The sequence below is a fragment of the Melopsittacus undulatus genome, chromosome 7, assembly GCF_012275295.1.
Source record: "Melopsittacus undulatus isolate bMelUnd1 chromosome 7, bMelUnd1.mat.Z, whole genome shotgun sequence".
NCBI lineage: Eukaryota > Metazoa > Chordata > Aves > Psittaciformes > Psittaculidae > Melopsittacus > Melopsittacus undulatus.
Window position 1 is genome coordinate 60,973,093 of NC_047533.1, and position 14,595 is coordinate 60,987,687.

General features: G+C 35.2%; 1 protein-coding gene across 3 annotated transcripts in view; it reads left to right on the plus strand.

Moving 5' to 3' along the window:
* The window catches only part of LRBA (LPS responsive beige-like anchor protein), a 395,364-nt gene that overhangs the window by 70,874 nt on the left and 309,895 nt on the right, over positions 1–14,595 (plus strand). The window contains exons 22-29 of one of the 3 annotated variants that reach the window (XM_031046772.2): positions 5,346–6,377; positions 7,114–7,203; positions 7,467–7,642; positions 8,796–8,949; positions 9,344–9,524; positions 10,798–10,925; positions 11,294–11,401; positions 13,936–14,104. In XM_031046772.2, coding sequence (XP_030902632.2) covers positions 5,346–6,377; positions 7,114–7,203; positions 7,467–7,642; positions 8,796–8,949; positions 9,344–9,524; positions 10,798–10,925; positions 11,294–11,401; positions 13,936–14,104 — 2,038 coding nt within the window. Of the gene's footprint in view, positions 1–5,345; positions 6,378–7,113; positions 7,204–7,457; positions 7,643–8,795; positions 8,950–9,343; positions 9,525–10,797; positions 10,926–11,293; positions 11,402–13,935; positions 14,105–14,595 lie in introns of all 3 variants that reach the window. The other 2 variants (XM_031046774.2, XM_031046773.2) reach the window with 2 other exon arrangements.

The window sequence follows — 14,595 nt, forward strand, 5'->3', positions numbered from 1 at the left end:
AGTTGAAATGATGGATGTGGAGTCTTTGCTACAGGGCTGCTGACAACACGTGGAGACATTGGAAAAGGATGGCCAAAGAGAGAAGTGCACAAGACCTATAGTTGGGTATTATGATGATGCAGAATGGTGAACATTGAATTGAGTTAAAACATATTTTTGTTAAGAGCTAAATATCAAATGTGGACAAAGCAGAATTTGACAGTCAACTGAACTGTAGGAATGGTGGCAGGGATTGATAGAGTGGAAATATATACCCTGGCAGGATACTGTGCATATGTCTTGCAATTTAAACAAATTAAAAGCAGTAGTTGCAGTAGTGAAAATGAGCGAACATGTTTGATGTGGTGTTTGAATTTATTACTGTATGGTGATGCAACAGTAACCTTTACCTTCATTTGAATTGAAAATAATGCTGCCGACATACGTAAAATTATCTCTCAGATGAGCAAAGACTTCTATGACATATATTGGCTAGTAGTTGCTTTCTTAGTCTAGAAATCATTTGCATGCAATCTTTTTGTGAAGCTGAGGAGAAAAAAGACAAAAGTATTGCTACTTAGATGAAGATGCAGTTGCATGAAAATGTCTTAGTATACAGGTTCCATCCCTGCCTTGTGTGTCACTGAATGTTTTTTTGGTGGAAACTTAGATTCCTTGAAAATTCTTATGTACTGGCCAGCATACATTAATTTGCTTTTATCTGTGAACAGCTCAGAAATAACCCAGAGATATCCCTCAGGTCAGTGGGTTATAGACTGTAAGTCAATGTATGGTGCAAACAGGACCTTTGTATCTTTCACTTCAGTGAACTGAAAATTAGGTTTGATATCTACAGCTATTGGTGCCTCCCATCTAAACAGACCTGTTTTTATTTGGTGATTAGTTTCCACTTTTGAACAGGTAGTGTTGCTAGAGTAGAAGTGGAAAAAATAGATCAATAAAATCCTTGTTAAGGTTTAAAAAGTTGAAACACTTCCAGGAATTATGAAGAGTTTATTGATGGTGCCAGCAGCACAGGAGCTAGTTTGCACTGAGCAGACTCTATAAGGAAACAGCAATACGATATATAATTGTCTGACCTGTCTGGCAGACGTTCCTTTCTTGTCTCGTCTCTACAAAATTGCCCACCTGATAATGAAAAAAGGGACAAAGTCTTAATGTATAGTTAAAATATTTTCCCTGTGTTCTTTAAAGCAAATGTCAATCATCTTAACCTTTTTCATTGCTGTATGCTAATTTTTTCCTTGGCAATTAGTAAATGTTGGATGTCAAATTAAGTTGAAATTAATGGCAGAGGCAAATGTTGCAGTTATTAGCTCACAAGTGTCTTTAACTAGTAGTGCGTAGAGATGCATTCCAAGCATTGCAGACAGCTATAGATTAGCCATCAAATGATGGTGAAGATTAATGGTTGGCCTTTTAGCTCACTAATTTAGAACAATTTCTTGTAATTAATTTTGTATTATCAGCTTTACAGTTGCAAATGCCTTAAGGAAAATAAAAAATTACTTAAAACACATTTACGGTTCTTCAAGCTAACAGTTGTCTAGTAAATTGTTGCATGCTTGCAGATCCTAATGTTCAGTCTTTAATATATACAGTCTCTTGTATATACATATGTCTGTGTATACAATCTCTTACTACTTCTGTTTAGTAATCATAAGTTCTACTTAATTTTGTGATTTTATTGATATGTTTTTTGTTATTAACCTTAGGTGTTTTCTTTATAGAAAAACAACTATAGATTATTGTTTTCTATAGAAAACGGTTGTTTCTTTGTAGAAACAACTTTCTGAAGTTGTTTGCTGCAGAAGTGCTATGTAATGCAACAGAAGTGTGGGGGAAGAATTGTACAGTACCCGCATTTTAGTACCGCTATTTCTTGGAATCTGGTCAAACCAAATTACAAATTAATATAGTGAGCAGAACGGTTCATACAGACTTGCTGAAAATTTGGACTTGACAAGGCAGTATTTTTTAAGTTTGCTTCCTTTTTCATATAAGTGAGAAAACCCCAGACTTGAAATAGATATTTGAAATATAATGGTTCTGCACTGCTGTTTTAATTTGAATATTATTTAAAGGACAGCATTTAATACATTGTGACATAAATTCTTTCTGATGTTTATGGTGGAAGTAGAAATTGCCATCCTTTTAAAGTGGATTTTGGTGTTTTTTTGTGAGTGATGTTCTCCTGTAGCATGAGAACATGGTATTTCTTCCTCGTTGAAGTCTTTTTAATGACTGAGAAATGCAGATATAAGTAGTGATTAGAAATGGAAGCCAGACTTTCAAAATGGAGAATAATACTTTTTTTTTTTAAGATGGTAGATTAAATTTCATCTTTTTTTGATCTTTTGATCAAAATCTTTTTTTGATTTTTTTTGTTTTGACTAAGGGGAGATTTCATCTCTTGATTTCCAGTATCAAGGCTGGACAACTTTCTAGGTGCTGTGATCAATTCATGTTACTGGCCTCAATGTTCGGGAAGGTGTGTTAAAGTCAAGGACTGGGCTAGGTTTTTTGATGTAACTTTCTGACCTTAACCTCAGTGATTCCTTGAAGTGCTAGGGAAGAGCAGCTGTAACAGAACTGGTGATACGCTTTTAGAATGCACTTAAAGTTACATTTCTTGATGCTTGCAATTTATTTCGACCAGGTTGGTAATTTATCAAAGCACTTACATAGATAGGGCTGCCAGAACTCGGAATTTTATATTGTTGTTAAAGCGTGTTGTATTCTGTAAGGACCAGTGTAAGCATCAAGTGTTGCTTGATGAAACTCTTGCAACGCTGTGAATGTGCTCTTTTTGCAAGGTGATTTTAGTAATTGCCAGCCCTGCAAAACGTCTCTATGGATTGTTCCATTAAGATTGAGTTGTTGCTGTTACTGAACATGTCTGTGAGTCATGTACTACTCTATATTGCACTCAAGTTTGAGCATGGAGAAAAATATGGTTTGTAACAGGTCCCTCTAGCTACTCTGTCGTGATTATCTTAGTGTCATTGTACCTATCCTTATTTGTACTGGGGAGAGATCGCCAGAGCAGTAATAGAATTTGACATACATGTCTCTCTCATTTACCCCTTTCCACAAGAAAAAAACTTGCCATTCTGCCATTCTCACTTTCACCTTTATCTTTGCCTTCTTTCGCGGGAACTAGTGGAACAGATTTTGAGGCTAGACCTGAGGCACATTGAACAGCTTTGGAAGGAGTGCATAACCGGAGTAGAATCCAAGTGTCATACTTGGATGTGGCTTAATAGTATTAAAAGTAAGTGTGTGCTGATGTAGTGTAGCTAAAGCCTGCAAATACTTTTGAGGAGTTACTTTTCCCGTGTATTTTTCAAAATTAATGTTGCAGTAGCAAGTCTGATACTGAAGACAGAAATTAATAAAGGTAGCTCTGTTATTGTAGATTTATTATAGATATACGTCCATTGCATAGATAATAGGTATACGTATTTTTGGTCAGTGTCTGCTTTCTGAGAAGTGTATATGGTAAGTTTTGCTGAAGTATTCTTATTTGTTGAATGTCTCTTTAGTACTTGTTGGAATAAAAATTGTGGTAGTTTTGGCTATAGAGCAATCAACAGTGGGAGAGAGAAGTGAGAAGGGCAGCTGGACATAAGCTCAAGTTGTCAAGCTTTTTTCTTCAGAAATGTAATGATTTGACCAAAAATGTTAGCTTTCCTAATCATGTTTTTTAAAGCAAATGAAAAGTGGAGGAGCTTTTTGGCATGATCCAGGTTGGGTTGCTTTTGACATCCTGACTGTGGAACAGTTCAGGAAGGAAGTATTTATAAAATAATAATACATGCCCCTTCCCCCTATTTTGTAATGTCCTGTAATCAAATATTTTATAAATCCATTGTGACAGATGGATGACCTTTTACTCATATGTAGTCATTCACACTCTTTTTGTTTGTGCACAGCTGATTTAAAACTAGCACGGGAAGACTTTCTAAAACCTTCTTAACTTGCCAAGTTACTTTTTTACTTGCATGTATTGTCTTAAGAGAAAATATTTCTGCTGACTAATTATCCCTTTGAATACCATGTACATGGAATTTTTGAGTGAGATCCAAATGAATGAGTTTAGTATGTAAGAGAATAAGAAAATGTGCATTCATATTGAGTAAAATGTACTGCTCTTTGTCTATGGAAAATGTATATGATAAAGAAAACAGTTAAACTGCAGCTGAGGGGTTTGTTTTTTATATTTTAGGAAAATTTTGAAAATGAAGCTTACAGATAAACACTTCTGTTACAAAAGATAAATCTGAATCCTAAAGAGAAAGGTACAGATTAAACTAAATTGAATGACAGTGTAATAAAAATGTCACTTAGTCTAGTGAGATTTTCTTTCAACCTGCAGATATTTATTTGGGCAAATTAGTTTTATCAGTATGTATATAAAGAATTTTTCTAGCTGGATTTTCTTAATATACCTAAGAACAATAAATTTACTTTTTTTCAACTCATGCGTCGGAAGGTCTTCTCAGTTTAATCAGATTGTGTAGTTGTTCTCGTGTGCCTTTTAGACTGGGTGAATAGCATCCACCAGAGAGAGTTCTCTGGAGAATTTTAGGTATCATTTGGAGATCCTTAGAATTTTGTCTTTGTTACACTGCTTTGGCTTTTTGGGGTTGTATTTTTGTAATGTAAGCTTCTCAGAAGTTTGTTTATGGTTTATTGAACATACTTAAGGTGCTAAAATGATGTGAAGGCTCAGCTATAGTAAGTACCCTTTCTACTTGTCACAGAAAAATTGAGATTGTGAGCTATCTCAAATTTTAGTAATTTTATGGTTGTTATGCTGTTGCATTTTTACCTACATCCCATGCAATTACCTTAACGCAGGTAGCACAGATAACTAATTACAGATGACTGTAAACGGCCTAGGAAATTATGCAAGTATTAACTGTAAGTCATAGAACCATAGAATGATTATGGTTGGAAAGGGCCTTAAGATCTTCTAGTTACAACTAAACTTTAAACATTTTTATTTTTCTTTTTAAAAGTAGTCTTTAAAACACTTGAGTACTTCCAGTAAAAATCTAATTTCCTGTCCATAGGATCAGTCTAGGATTTTTTTGACTCTGGTCTTACTTCCAGACCCCTCCTTCCCCCCCATTTCTTTCTTTTGGCCAGGAGTAACAGGTCTACTTAAGAAAAGCTTTCTTCCAGTTGAAGTGATCTTCAATGTGAAATAGTTTTTTTAATCATGTGGACAATATCTACTATAAATCTGTAGTACAACTTTGAGCAACTTTTTTTCTTTTTTTAGATTACATGGTCATAAATATATAATTTTTACCATGCTTTCAACTCTGTTCTTTTAGGTAACTTTTGAAATGCATAAAGAGAGTCTTTCTCAAATGTACAAGGAATACCAAGGGAAAGCAGGTGAAGGGAATGGAATACATTCTTCAGCTCCAATTAGAACAATCTCTGGAGTTAGCAAAGAAGCTGAAACCAAGGGAAAGCAACAGTGTTTGGAGTTAAAAGAAGATGCTGCTACTCCTTCCTGCATTATTAATGATGACGTGGGTTGCAGTACTGGAAAAAAAGAGAGAAATACTTCTTCAGCTGGTGACCAACAAACTCATTTGGTGTCTAATCACAGGGAAGAGTTAGAAAGTGAAGGCAGGGAGACTACACAGGATTTAAAAGCAGTGCCTTGTGTGGAATTTTCTCCAGAACCAGAAGCAATAAAACCCAGTGTTTCAGAAATTAGTACTGCAGTAGCTGAAGCAATGGAAGATTCTCTGAGGAAAGCTGATGAGTTTATGGAAGAAACAGTAGCTGCCACTGCTGCTTCTTCATCAATGCAAACTACTTTGGAAGGTGAAACTCCTGAAAGTCCAGAAAGACTGGAAAAATCAACAGTAGAGGTGGAAGATGAGGACGACTTCGTTGATTTGAAAGAGGAAAGTAGTATGCATTTACCTTCAGAAGAGTTTGCAGAAATGCACAAGGAATGTAGCTCTAATGAAAGTGAAGTGCTAAAGCAGGCAATAGCAATAGAGAATCAACCTGAATCTGTGCTTGTAAAATCTGAAGATACAGAAGTTGTGGATGGAACAAAACAAGAACTGGCTTCTTCACCAGACACAGTGAGTTCTGCAGTTCAAGAAGTAATGACTCAGCCAGTATCACAAGGGAGAAAGAAGCTGCGGGAAGAAAAGAGTCTTTTTAGTGAAACCAAACCAGCTGAAGAAAATGCAAATGCACATGTGCCAGAGCCTGCTGGAGCCTCTGACAAAAGAATCGCAAAGCTGGATGTTACTAGTGTTGCATCAGATACAGAAAGACTGGAACTGAAAGCTAACACGTGTCTAGAAGCACCTCAGCCCCCCAGATCCATACCTGAGGTAAATTTACCTGTCCTTCTTCTGTCTACCTTAAAAATTAAAGGAAGTTCTTATGAAAAAACAAACAAAACCCCCACACATTTGGGGGAATTTAATATGTTTGGATTTTGTGAGTTATCTAAAGAATATTTTCAACCCTTGATTATTCAAATAATTCTTACTAATTTGTGTACTGAGAAGTCTCTAAGATTTTATTCTTTGTGCATTCTCTTATGGATACTGATGGAGACTGAGTATTTGGCTAGATGGACACTTCATCTGTGTTGGCATTTCTGTTCTTAAGTTTGAAGAATTGAAAGAAATATATTTGGAGAGGATTTTATTTAGAATTTCTTCCGCTGCTTTACTCAGCCTTTACTCTTTTCAGTCTGGTCTCTTATATTCTCAACTCTTGCAATTTTTGAGGATTAAATATTGCTTTTGCATAAAAAAAATAGCACCAAGTTTCTTTCATATTCTCATATCTTTCATATCCTCATATCATCATCCTGTGATGGAACTTATGAAAATATTTTTTACATTAGCTACTCTGCAGGTACTCAATATGTAGATATATTGGATACTATAAAATTTGAAGTACTTTCACTCCATCACATCAATGTAACTTTTCTGTCCAAGTGTTATTTAAAACTGAGCTTCTATTGCATGCTGCAATGCTCTACCATGTTAGTCTTTAGTTTCTAACTCAGCTTTTCATGGTTAAAGAGTCATGTGTCTGAGTACTTCCCTTCTGCAGCGATACCTGCTAATGGATGCTCTTCATTCTGCACCATTCTTCCTTAAAGGAGGAAAACCACTGTCTACAGCAACATATACTCTCCCTGTGGTAAGGTTGGGTTGTTGCTTGTGTATGCCTAGACTGACAGGTGTGGTAGTGCAGCTGTAGACTAGTTTGTAGGTTTGGTATATCCAGTATATAGCATTTGTGTAATAGTTTTAGATTTGTTTGTAACTGTATACACAGTCTAAACTTAACAGATATCTAAAATGCCAAGTGTATTAAATGCATTTCTATGTATGCTGTGCAACTAATAACCAGAGTGTGGTGGGGTTTCTTTTTTTCTATTTTTGTTGGCAAACTGTTTTCAGACCTTAAGGCATCAAGATTCTTCAGGACAAGAGCTAGCTGCTATGACAGATGGGCAGAGAAGAGACTCCAGGTCAACTGTATTCCGTATTCCTGAATTTAAGTGGTCACTGATGCATCAGCGTTTGCTCACAGACTTACTCTTTTCCATAGAGACAGATATACAGATGTGGAGAAGGTAAATTTCTCTGCTTTATATGACATGACCTAGACTGGAATTACAATTATAATTAACTTGAGATTTTGTTGAAACTGCCTCAGAGTTACTCTTTGAATTTTGCAGATTCGGTATTATACTCTTCATTCAGTAGACCTACACTTATTTTGTGACCTATACCCAAATATTTTCAGGGTTTCTTTGTTTTTTTTTCTGAAGACTCTTTACAGACATATTTTGACTGAAATCCTGACTACATTTAAATCAATGGCAGTCTCACTGTTGATTTTTATTGGAACAAGATTTTCATGTTTCAGATGTATGTAAGGACCCTCATCTTTTATCATCTAAATATGGACTAAAAAATAAAATCTATTCCAAATAGTATTTATTACTTACTCATTTGCACATGCTATGTTGCTGCTTTTATAGTTGGTGATACAGCAAGAAACTTTGAAAACAGTGTTAATTCTGCCTTGTAATGCTAAGGTTGAATAACTTTGAGTGGTCTCTATTACTATCTTTTAGTAGTGAATATCAAATTTAAATTGAACCACATAGCTGTACTGATCTGATAAAAAGGAATGTAGGAATGAAGAAATAGAGTACTTAACTGATTAAAAAATTAAATTGAGGTGAATTTTTGTCTGATTTTAATATCTAGGATCTGATTAAATTGACTTCTCATGACATCATCAGATATAGCTAAAATGTATTTTTAATTTATTTTCGGTTTTAAAAATAATTTCCATATTTAAGAGGATTCAAGTTTTTGTGTTTAGTTGATTTTTAATATCTCTGAGAGTCCCTTAGTATTAGCTTTATGTTTCCAAAGATTTAAGTTCAAATCTAATTCACACTTCCAGGAAACGACTGTATTGCCTGCTACAGTGACTTTTGCTATAGCAAGTAATCATAGACCAGCCTAAATAGATCTTTATCCAAATGATGATTAACATACATCTTGATGTTTTTAGCAAGCTATAAGCTGGAGAGGTTCAAGAACAGAAAGGAAAGGTAGTTTCAGTTTTTGATTAAGATATATCAGCTGACCTGGAGTCATGTGTTATTTGCTGCCTCACTGCTAAACTGTCTGGTTTTAGTTTTATGAAAGCATAAAGATGCTAAAATACCACAAAAATGAAGCTGAATTCTGAATGTTTATTTTGGACAGCCATTCTACAAAAACTGTGATGGACTTTGTGAATAGCAGTGACAATGTCGTATTTGTGCACAACACAATTCACCTCATCTCTCAGTTGATGGACAACATGATCATGGCTTGTGGTGGTATATTGCCACTGCTTTCTGCTGCCACATCTGCTACTGTAAGAAATTTCTTTTTGTTTTAAAATATATCTCTTGTGGGAGGATGCCTTTCTTTGTGCAGTGTATTAACTATTATATCTGTCTTTTTGGAAACAGTGTGGGATATTTCCACAGCATCTCTTTCTTCCCTTTTCCTCCATGCTTTCCCTAAGATAAATAGGGTGTCTGCCCTCTTTGCCTGAAGACATAAAAAAGTTGCCTGGCTTCATTATCCCACAGTGGTCTGGAATGGGATTAAATCTCAATACTAATGATTGTTCCTAGAATACAACAAATTGCTACTTTTGCATGTGACTGAAAGTGGACTTCCAGCATATATTTTTCTTCATTTAAGTTGTAGACATATCACCTTTGTGAAGAAGTAAATGTCACTTTCAATTTTTCTCTGCCTAGCATGAATTGGAGAATATTGAGCCAACTCAGGGACTTTCAGTAGAAACATCTTTAACATTTCTCCAGAGATTAATCAATCTGGTGGATGTGCTGATTTTTGCAAGCTCACTTGGTTTCACTGACATTGAGTCTGAGAAAAATATGTCATCTGGAGGAGTTCTGCGCCAATGTCTTCGTCTGGGTAAGCAAATAAAATGACTTAATGAGTCTAGGAACTTGCTTTTACCAAATAGTTAGCAATTGTTAGCTTTGCCCCCTCCTTTTGTTAAATCAGGATTAAATTTAGTCAAAGAAGCATTGGGATCTTTAAGTATTGTTATATTTTTCTTCAATGAATATAAATGGGGTTCTTGTTCTCTTTAAAAAGTTTAAATAAAAGAAATTATTAAGTTTGGCAACCTGTGTGGATGCATGTTTTTGTATTATCCATGAAGATATTTTTTCTGCCAAAGTTCCCCAGATAGTCAAGGCTGAGAATACAGCAGCTTCAAGAAAAAGAAATCTGGTACCATATACAGAATCCCAAACCTTTATAATTTGTAGAAAAGGAGTTTAAATCTTGAGGCCATTAGATGAAGGTATGGTAAAAACTAGAGATGTAAATTTCTAAAGAGGAGGGTTCAAATTGGGCAGTAGTGCATCCAGTATTATAATGCTTTTGATCAAATTGGATTGAAAGGAAGTGGTTATTACCTAAGAAAGTAATGACTGTCCCACAAACGAGAATATACAACATCATAACTGGGTTCAGTTAGTTAATACAGGAGGAGAGTATTCATGCTAGTTGCATGCTGTAAGACTATTTGTAATGAAAAATCTTTAATTTGCATGAGTGCCAGAGCAGCTCAGAGCCTCAACAGTAACTAGCCTTCCTCTCCCTTTCTAGGCAATTAAAACTTTGTGCAGGTAGAACAAGATTTATGGGATGCAAACAGGTATAGAGGTGGGGTAGTTCTTTTTTCCTTTGAAAATAAATAATATTGGAAGATGAAACAGGTACAATTGTGAAGCTAAAAAAAAAAATAAATTGTGTAACTTCACAACATTTAGTCCAAGAGTATCAAAACATTGTGAAGCAAACATCATCATTTGTTTCACTACTGTATCACTTGTCTTTCTTGATAGTCTGTGAAATTGAGCTGTCTTCACCCTCCCCGCCCCATGGTTGTATGCATGGTAAAATTTCAGTGGGGGATGCTAATTTACTCACTTTGAAGTATCCATTAGACATACAGCATACATGTTCTAATAGTTTAGTATTAATTATTAGATATAAATTATTAAAGAATTTTGAGCAATCTTTTGTGACTATTTAAAATTTATGGAAGCAAAATATCATTTTATTGATGTGCTCAAACTTTAAGTGATAAACAGAAATGTATTGTACTTCTCTGTGAGGGATATAGGCAATACTATTTCCCAGAGTAATTCTTAACATTTCTTTTCCCTTCAAGTATGTGCAGTAGCAGTAAGAAATTGCTTGGAGTGTCAGCAGCATGCACAGATGAAGCCTATTGGAGACATTGTGAAGAACCAAAAAACAGTGCAGGGCTTTGTAGGAACAGCAAATTCTTCAGCAAAGGCAAGTATAAGACCCCATTGAGGAGCTCAGAAGTCAATAATTACTATTCTGTACAGAGGCATAAGATTTTAAATTTATACCTGTTCCACTGATACTTTTGTATAGCTGAAGGGTGTGAACACTGGAAATCCTGAAGCAGATGTTCCAAGATGTGAATTTAACACATATTTAACCTTCCACAGTTAAATAAATCTGTCTCAAGAATTTGCCAGATTTTTCTTTTCATTTAAAGATGAAACGCATATCTGATCTTTGTGCTGTAGTTATGACAATCTAATGTACTGTGAGCAACTGTATGCACTTAATGATTCTTGGTAGAGTGCTTTTAAAACCAGAAGCTGAAAGGATTGCTTTCGGATTTTTAATAGAGTCCAGTGGACATTGTGACTGGGGGCATTTCTCCAATACGAGACCATGATAGACTTCTGCAGGATATGGATATTAATCGACTTCGAGCAGTAGTGTTCAGAGACATAGTAAGTTACAAATAATGTTGTTTTCTTTGTAGGTTGATTTCTGTGTGTATTTGTTGGCTTGACACTTGCTCTGTCTTAGGTAGTTTGTCTAAATTTAATTTACAAGAACTGAATACTGCTCACAGTAGTTAGGAACTTGTAATACTCAGCAGCTGTTGTAGTGGTTGTGATTGCAAAGAGGGAGAGGTGAAAATGGCTGCTTGCTGATCAGGCTCTTAGGTTGTTCCTAAGAGCTGATTCTGTGGAATTCTTCGTATTGTATATTAACTGTGTTAGTTTTAGTACAAATATATACTTTCACATGCTGTACATAGGCAAACTGTTTACGTATGCTATGTATCATAAGGATGTTTATGTACAGTTTTTGAGAGATGAATATCTTTCTAGCTGATCAGAAATTAGAGGTCATCTAATTCCATTACTCCCCCTCAGAGGAACCAGTTTGTGTGCACATGCTGTAAATATGCATATGGTTCTTTATTCTTGAATTAATTAAAAATATCTTTGCCCTTTGTCAGCAACTTTATAGCTGATATTGAGGAAATTGAGATTGATTGCTTAAGAAACACACCTGCTGTAAGCAAGTACAGCAGCTTATAATGGCTATGAGTCATTGGTGGCCACAAACTTGGACACCAGAACTTATTTTACAATAATTGGACCATTTAGCAAGTGTAATGATTTGCACAATGACTTTTGGTATATCCAGAATAGTGAAGAATCTTTCATTTTTATCTTTAATTATTGATTGAACCAAGCTTTTTTTGACTCCTATTTCAGTATATAGTATGCAAAAGATTAGCAGGAAGTGAATCTTCCATACTGGTGGCAACCAAAATAATCCTAATAATGTAGTCTTCAAAATCAAGCAGAGTTCGTGTACCATTTATTCTTTAAAATAGCCCAGTATGCATCCAACCTCTGTGCTTTTTGCTTTTCTAATCCACTCAGTTTCTGTTTCACAAATAAAGTGATGCAATAATTCTGCTTTTTGGCTACTGCGCTGAGCTTTAGAGAAAAAGTAGACTTTAAAAGATGTATTTTTGAATATTTTTTTCCTGAGCTCTGCTTATGCTTGCATCTAAATATTTTATGTTTGGTTTGTACACAGTTTCTTACGTTATGTTCAGCACATAGAATCGTGATTGGTGTCATTTGAACCTGTGTAGGAGAAGCTTAGGTGGGTTCCACTTAACCACCAGTAGTAGTACTTTCAGTAGTACCTAAATTTTATTTCAAGGACTTCTACAAAGATAGCAGAAAAAATAAGGGAGGGATAGTTCAAATTCACAACTTTAGTAAGTACAGTTGAAAACTGTCTTGCAAAAATTCATCCAGCAGGGAAATTCTTTAGAATCCTTACTGTCACAGGGAGCTTCTAACAATTTCACACTGTGCTTGCCTGATGCTAACCTGTTACTAGCCTTCTGTTTCTCTCTTGCTTTATGAAAGTTTAAGGATTTGCATCAGGCTGGGGTATATAGGTTTTTGGGGTTTTTTTTCAGTGTAACAGATAGGATCCAGTTGTGTTACCTTGTTCTTAATAGAGAACTTCTCACAAACTTCTTCCACTATAGCTTATTAAAGAGCTCTTCATGGAACGTAGGCCTTCAGTAGGCTCTACAATCATGATAAAATGAACTTTATATTTTAATTTAGTTTCTTGAACTGCTCAGAGGGAAAATTTGTATGGTACCTGAGCTTTTATCTAAATGGAGGATAAAACCCCTGACCACAGATTGGTCACTGGGGATCCAGCTCTACTGTTCTCCTGTGATCCAGTGTGTACAAAGCTTTTCTTTTACTGACACCAAAAGGGACAGACTTAGGATAACTCATAATGTCTAGTCAGATCTGGCATGTGGCTCTTCATTTCAGTAGGGGTGACTGATGGTTCTGGGGAGGTACCTTGCATAGTTCATGTTAATATTTATTTTGAAGATTTTCTTAAAGTCTCTTAAAGTTACAGCTGAAATGCAAACTCATATTTGCCAATTCTTGTTTAAATTGTAGTAGTACAGTACCTCTGTTCTGGACAATCTGATGATGAAGTAAAACTTAATGCTGGTTCTGGAATTTGTTCCACTTCCTTCATTAATATGTAACAGTTAATAAATGCTCTTACAGCTTTGTTGAGTACACCTGCATAGTTGCACTTCACAGTAAATGCTGTTAATATCTTGGCACATTTGAGGAAATGTAATAGAGGAAACACCTGTAAATAAATAAAGGGGACCTAGTCCCTGCAGTAATTCCAAGCACGTAGTCAAAACACACAATCTTAGTCAAAATTTTCATATTTATAAGTGAAAAATGGAAGGATTAGTGCCAATTGTATACGATTGCTATATTCCCCAGCTTTATAGGTGAGACAAACTGTGACTAGAGAATATTGTTCTTCCATTGTTGACATATCAGGTTACTCTCAGTCTGTTTATGGTAGCACTGGGCATACTTTACACAAAAATAAACACGCTGCTAAAATTGTAATGGAAAAATCTGTGTGTATTTTTTGTTTTGTTTTGTTTTTACAGGAGGATAGTAAACAGGCTCAGTTTTTGGCTTTGGCTGTTGTATATTTTATTTCTGTGCTCATGGTTTCAAAATACAGAGATATACTGGAACCCCAGAATGAAAAACAACCAAACGATAGCCAGTCATTCAAGGAATCAGGGAACGAAAATGATGAAACTCCTGCTACAGGTGAACTGTTAAAAATTTGGCCAAATGAAATAATGTGGCATATGCATCTTAAAATTCTGTAGAAGTCCATGTGAAACCGTATAAAAATATGTGTGTTATAGCCATTTAAATAAGCAACATTATAGTATTTAATTTGCCTCAGTATTTGTGTTTATCTTTGATGTGAGAAGAACCTAATCTATAGGTCAATTTTGCTGTGTGGACCTGGTTAATCTTGCTGAAGTAGCGAAGTATTCACAAATGTTTGTTGCAGAAGCATTTCTATTTTGTGTTAAGTATGTATAAGCATAGATGGGCAGCATTTTGTTTCCAGTAGGAGACTTCTTTCTCCTATTCTTCTTTAGGTCAGTGAATTAATTTTCATTATTTGACTTTTGAGTCAATTACTTCTATTCCCTTCTCTGTTTTCAGTGTAATAACTTTTCAGGCTTCTTAGAAATTTGAAGGAAAATTTTTGGTTTTAAGTTTCCTATGAAATAGTTAGAGATAAT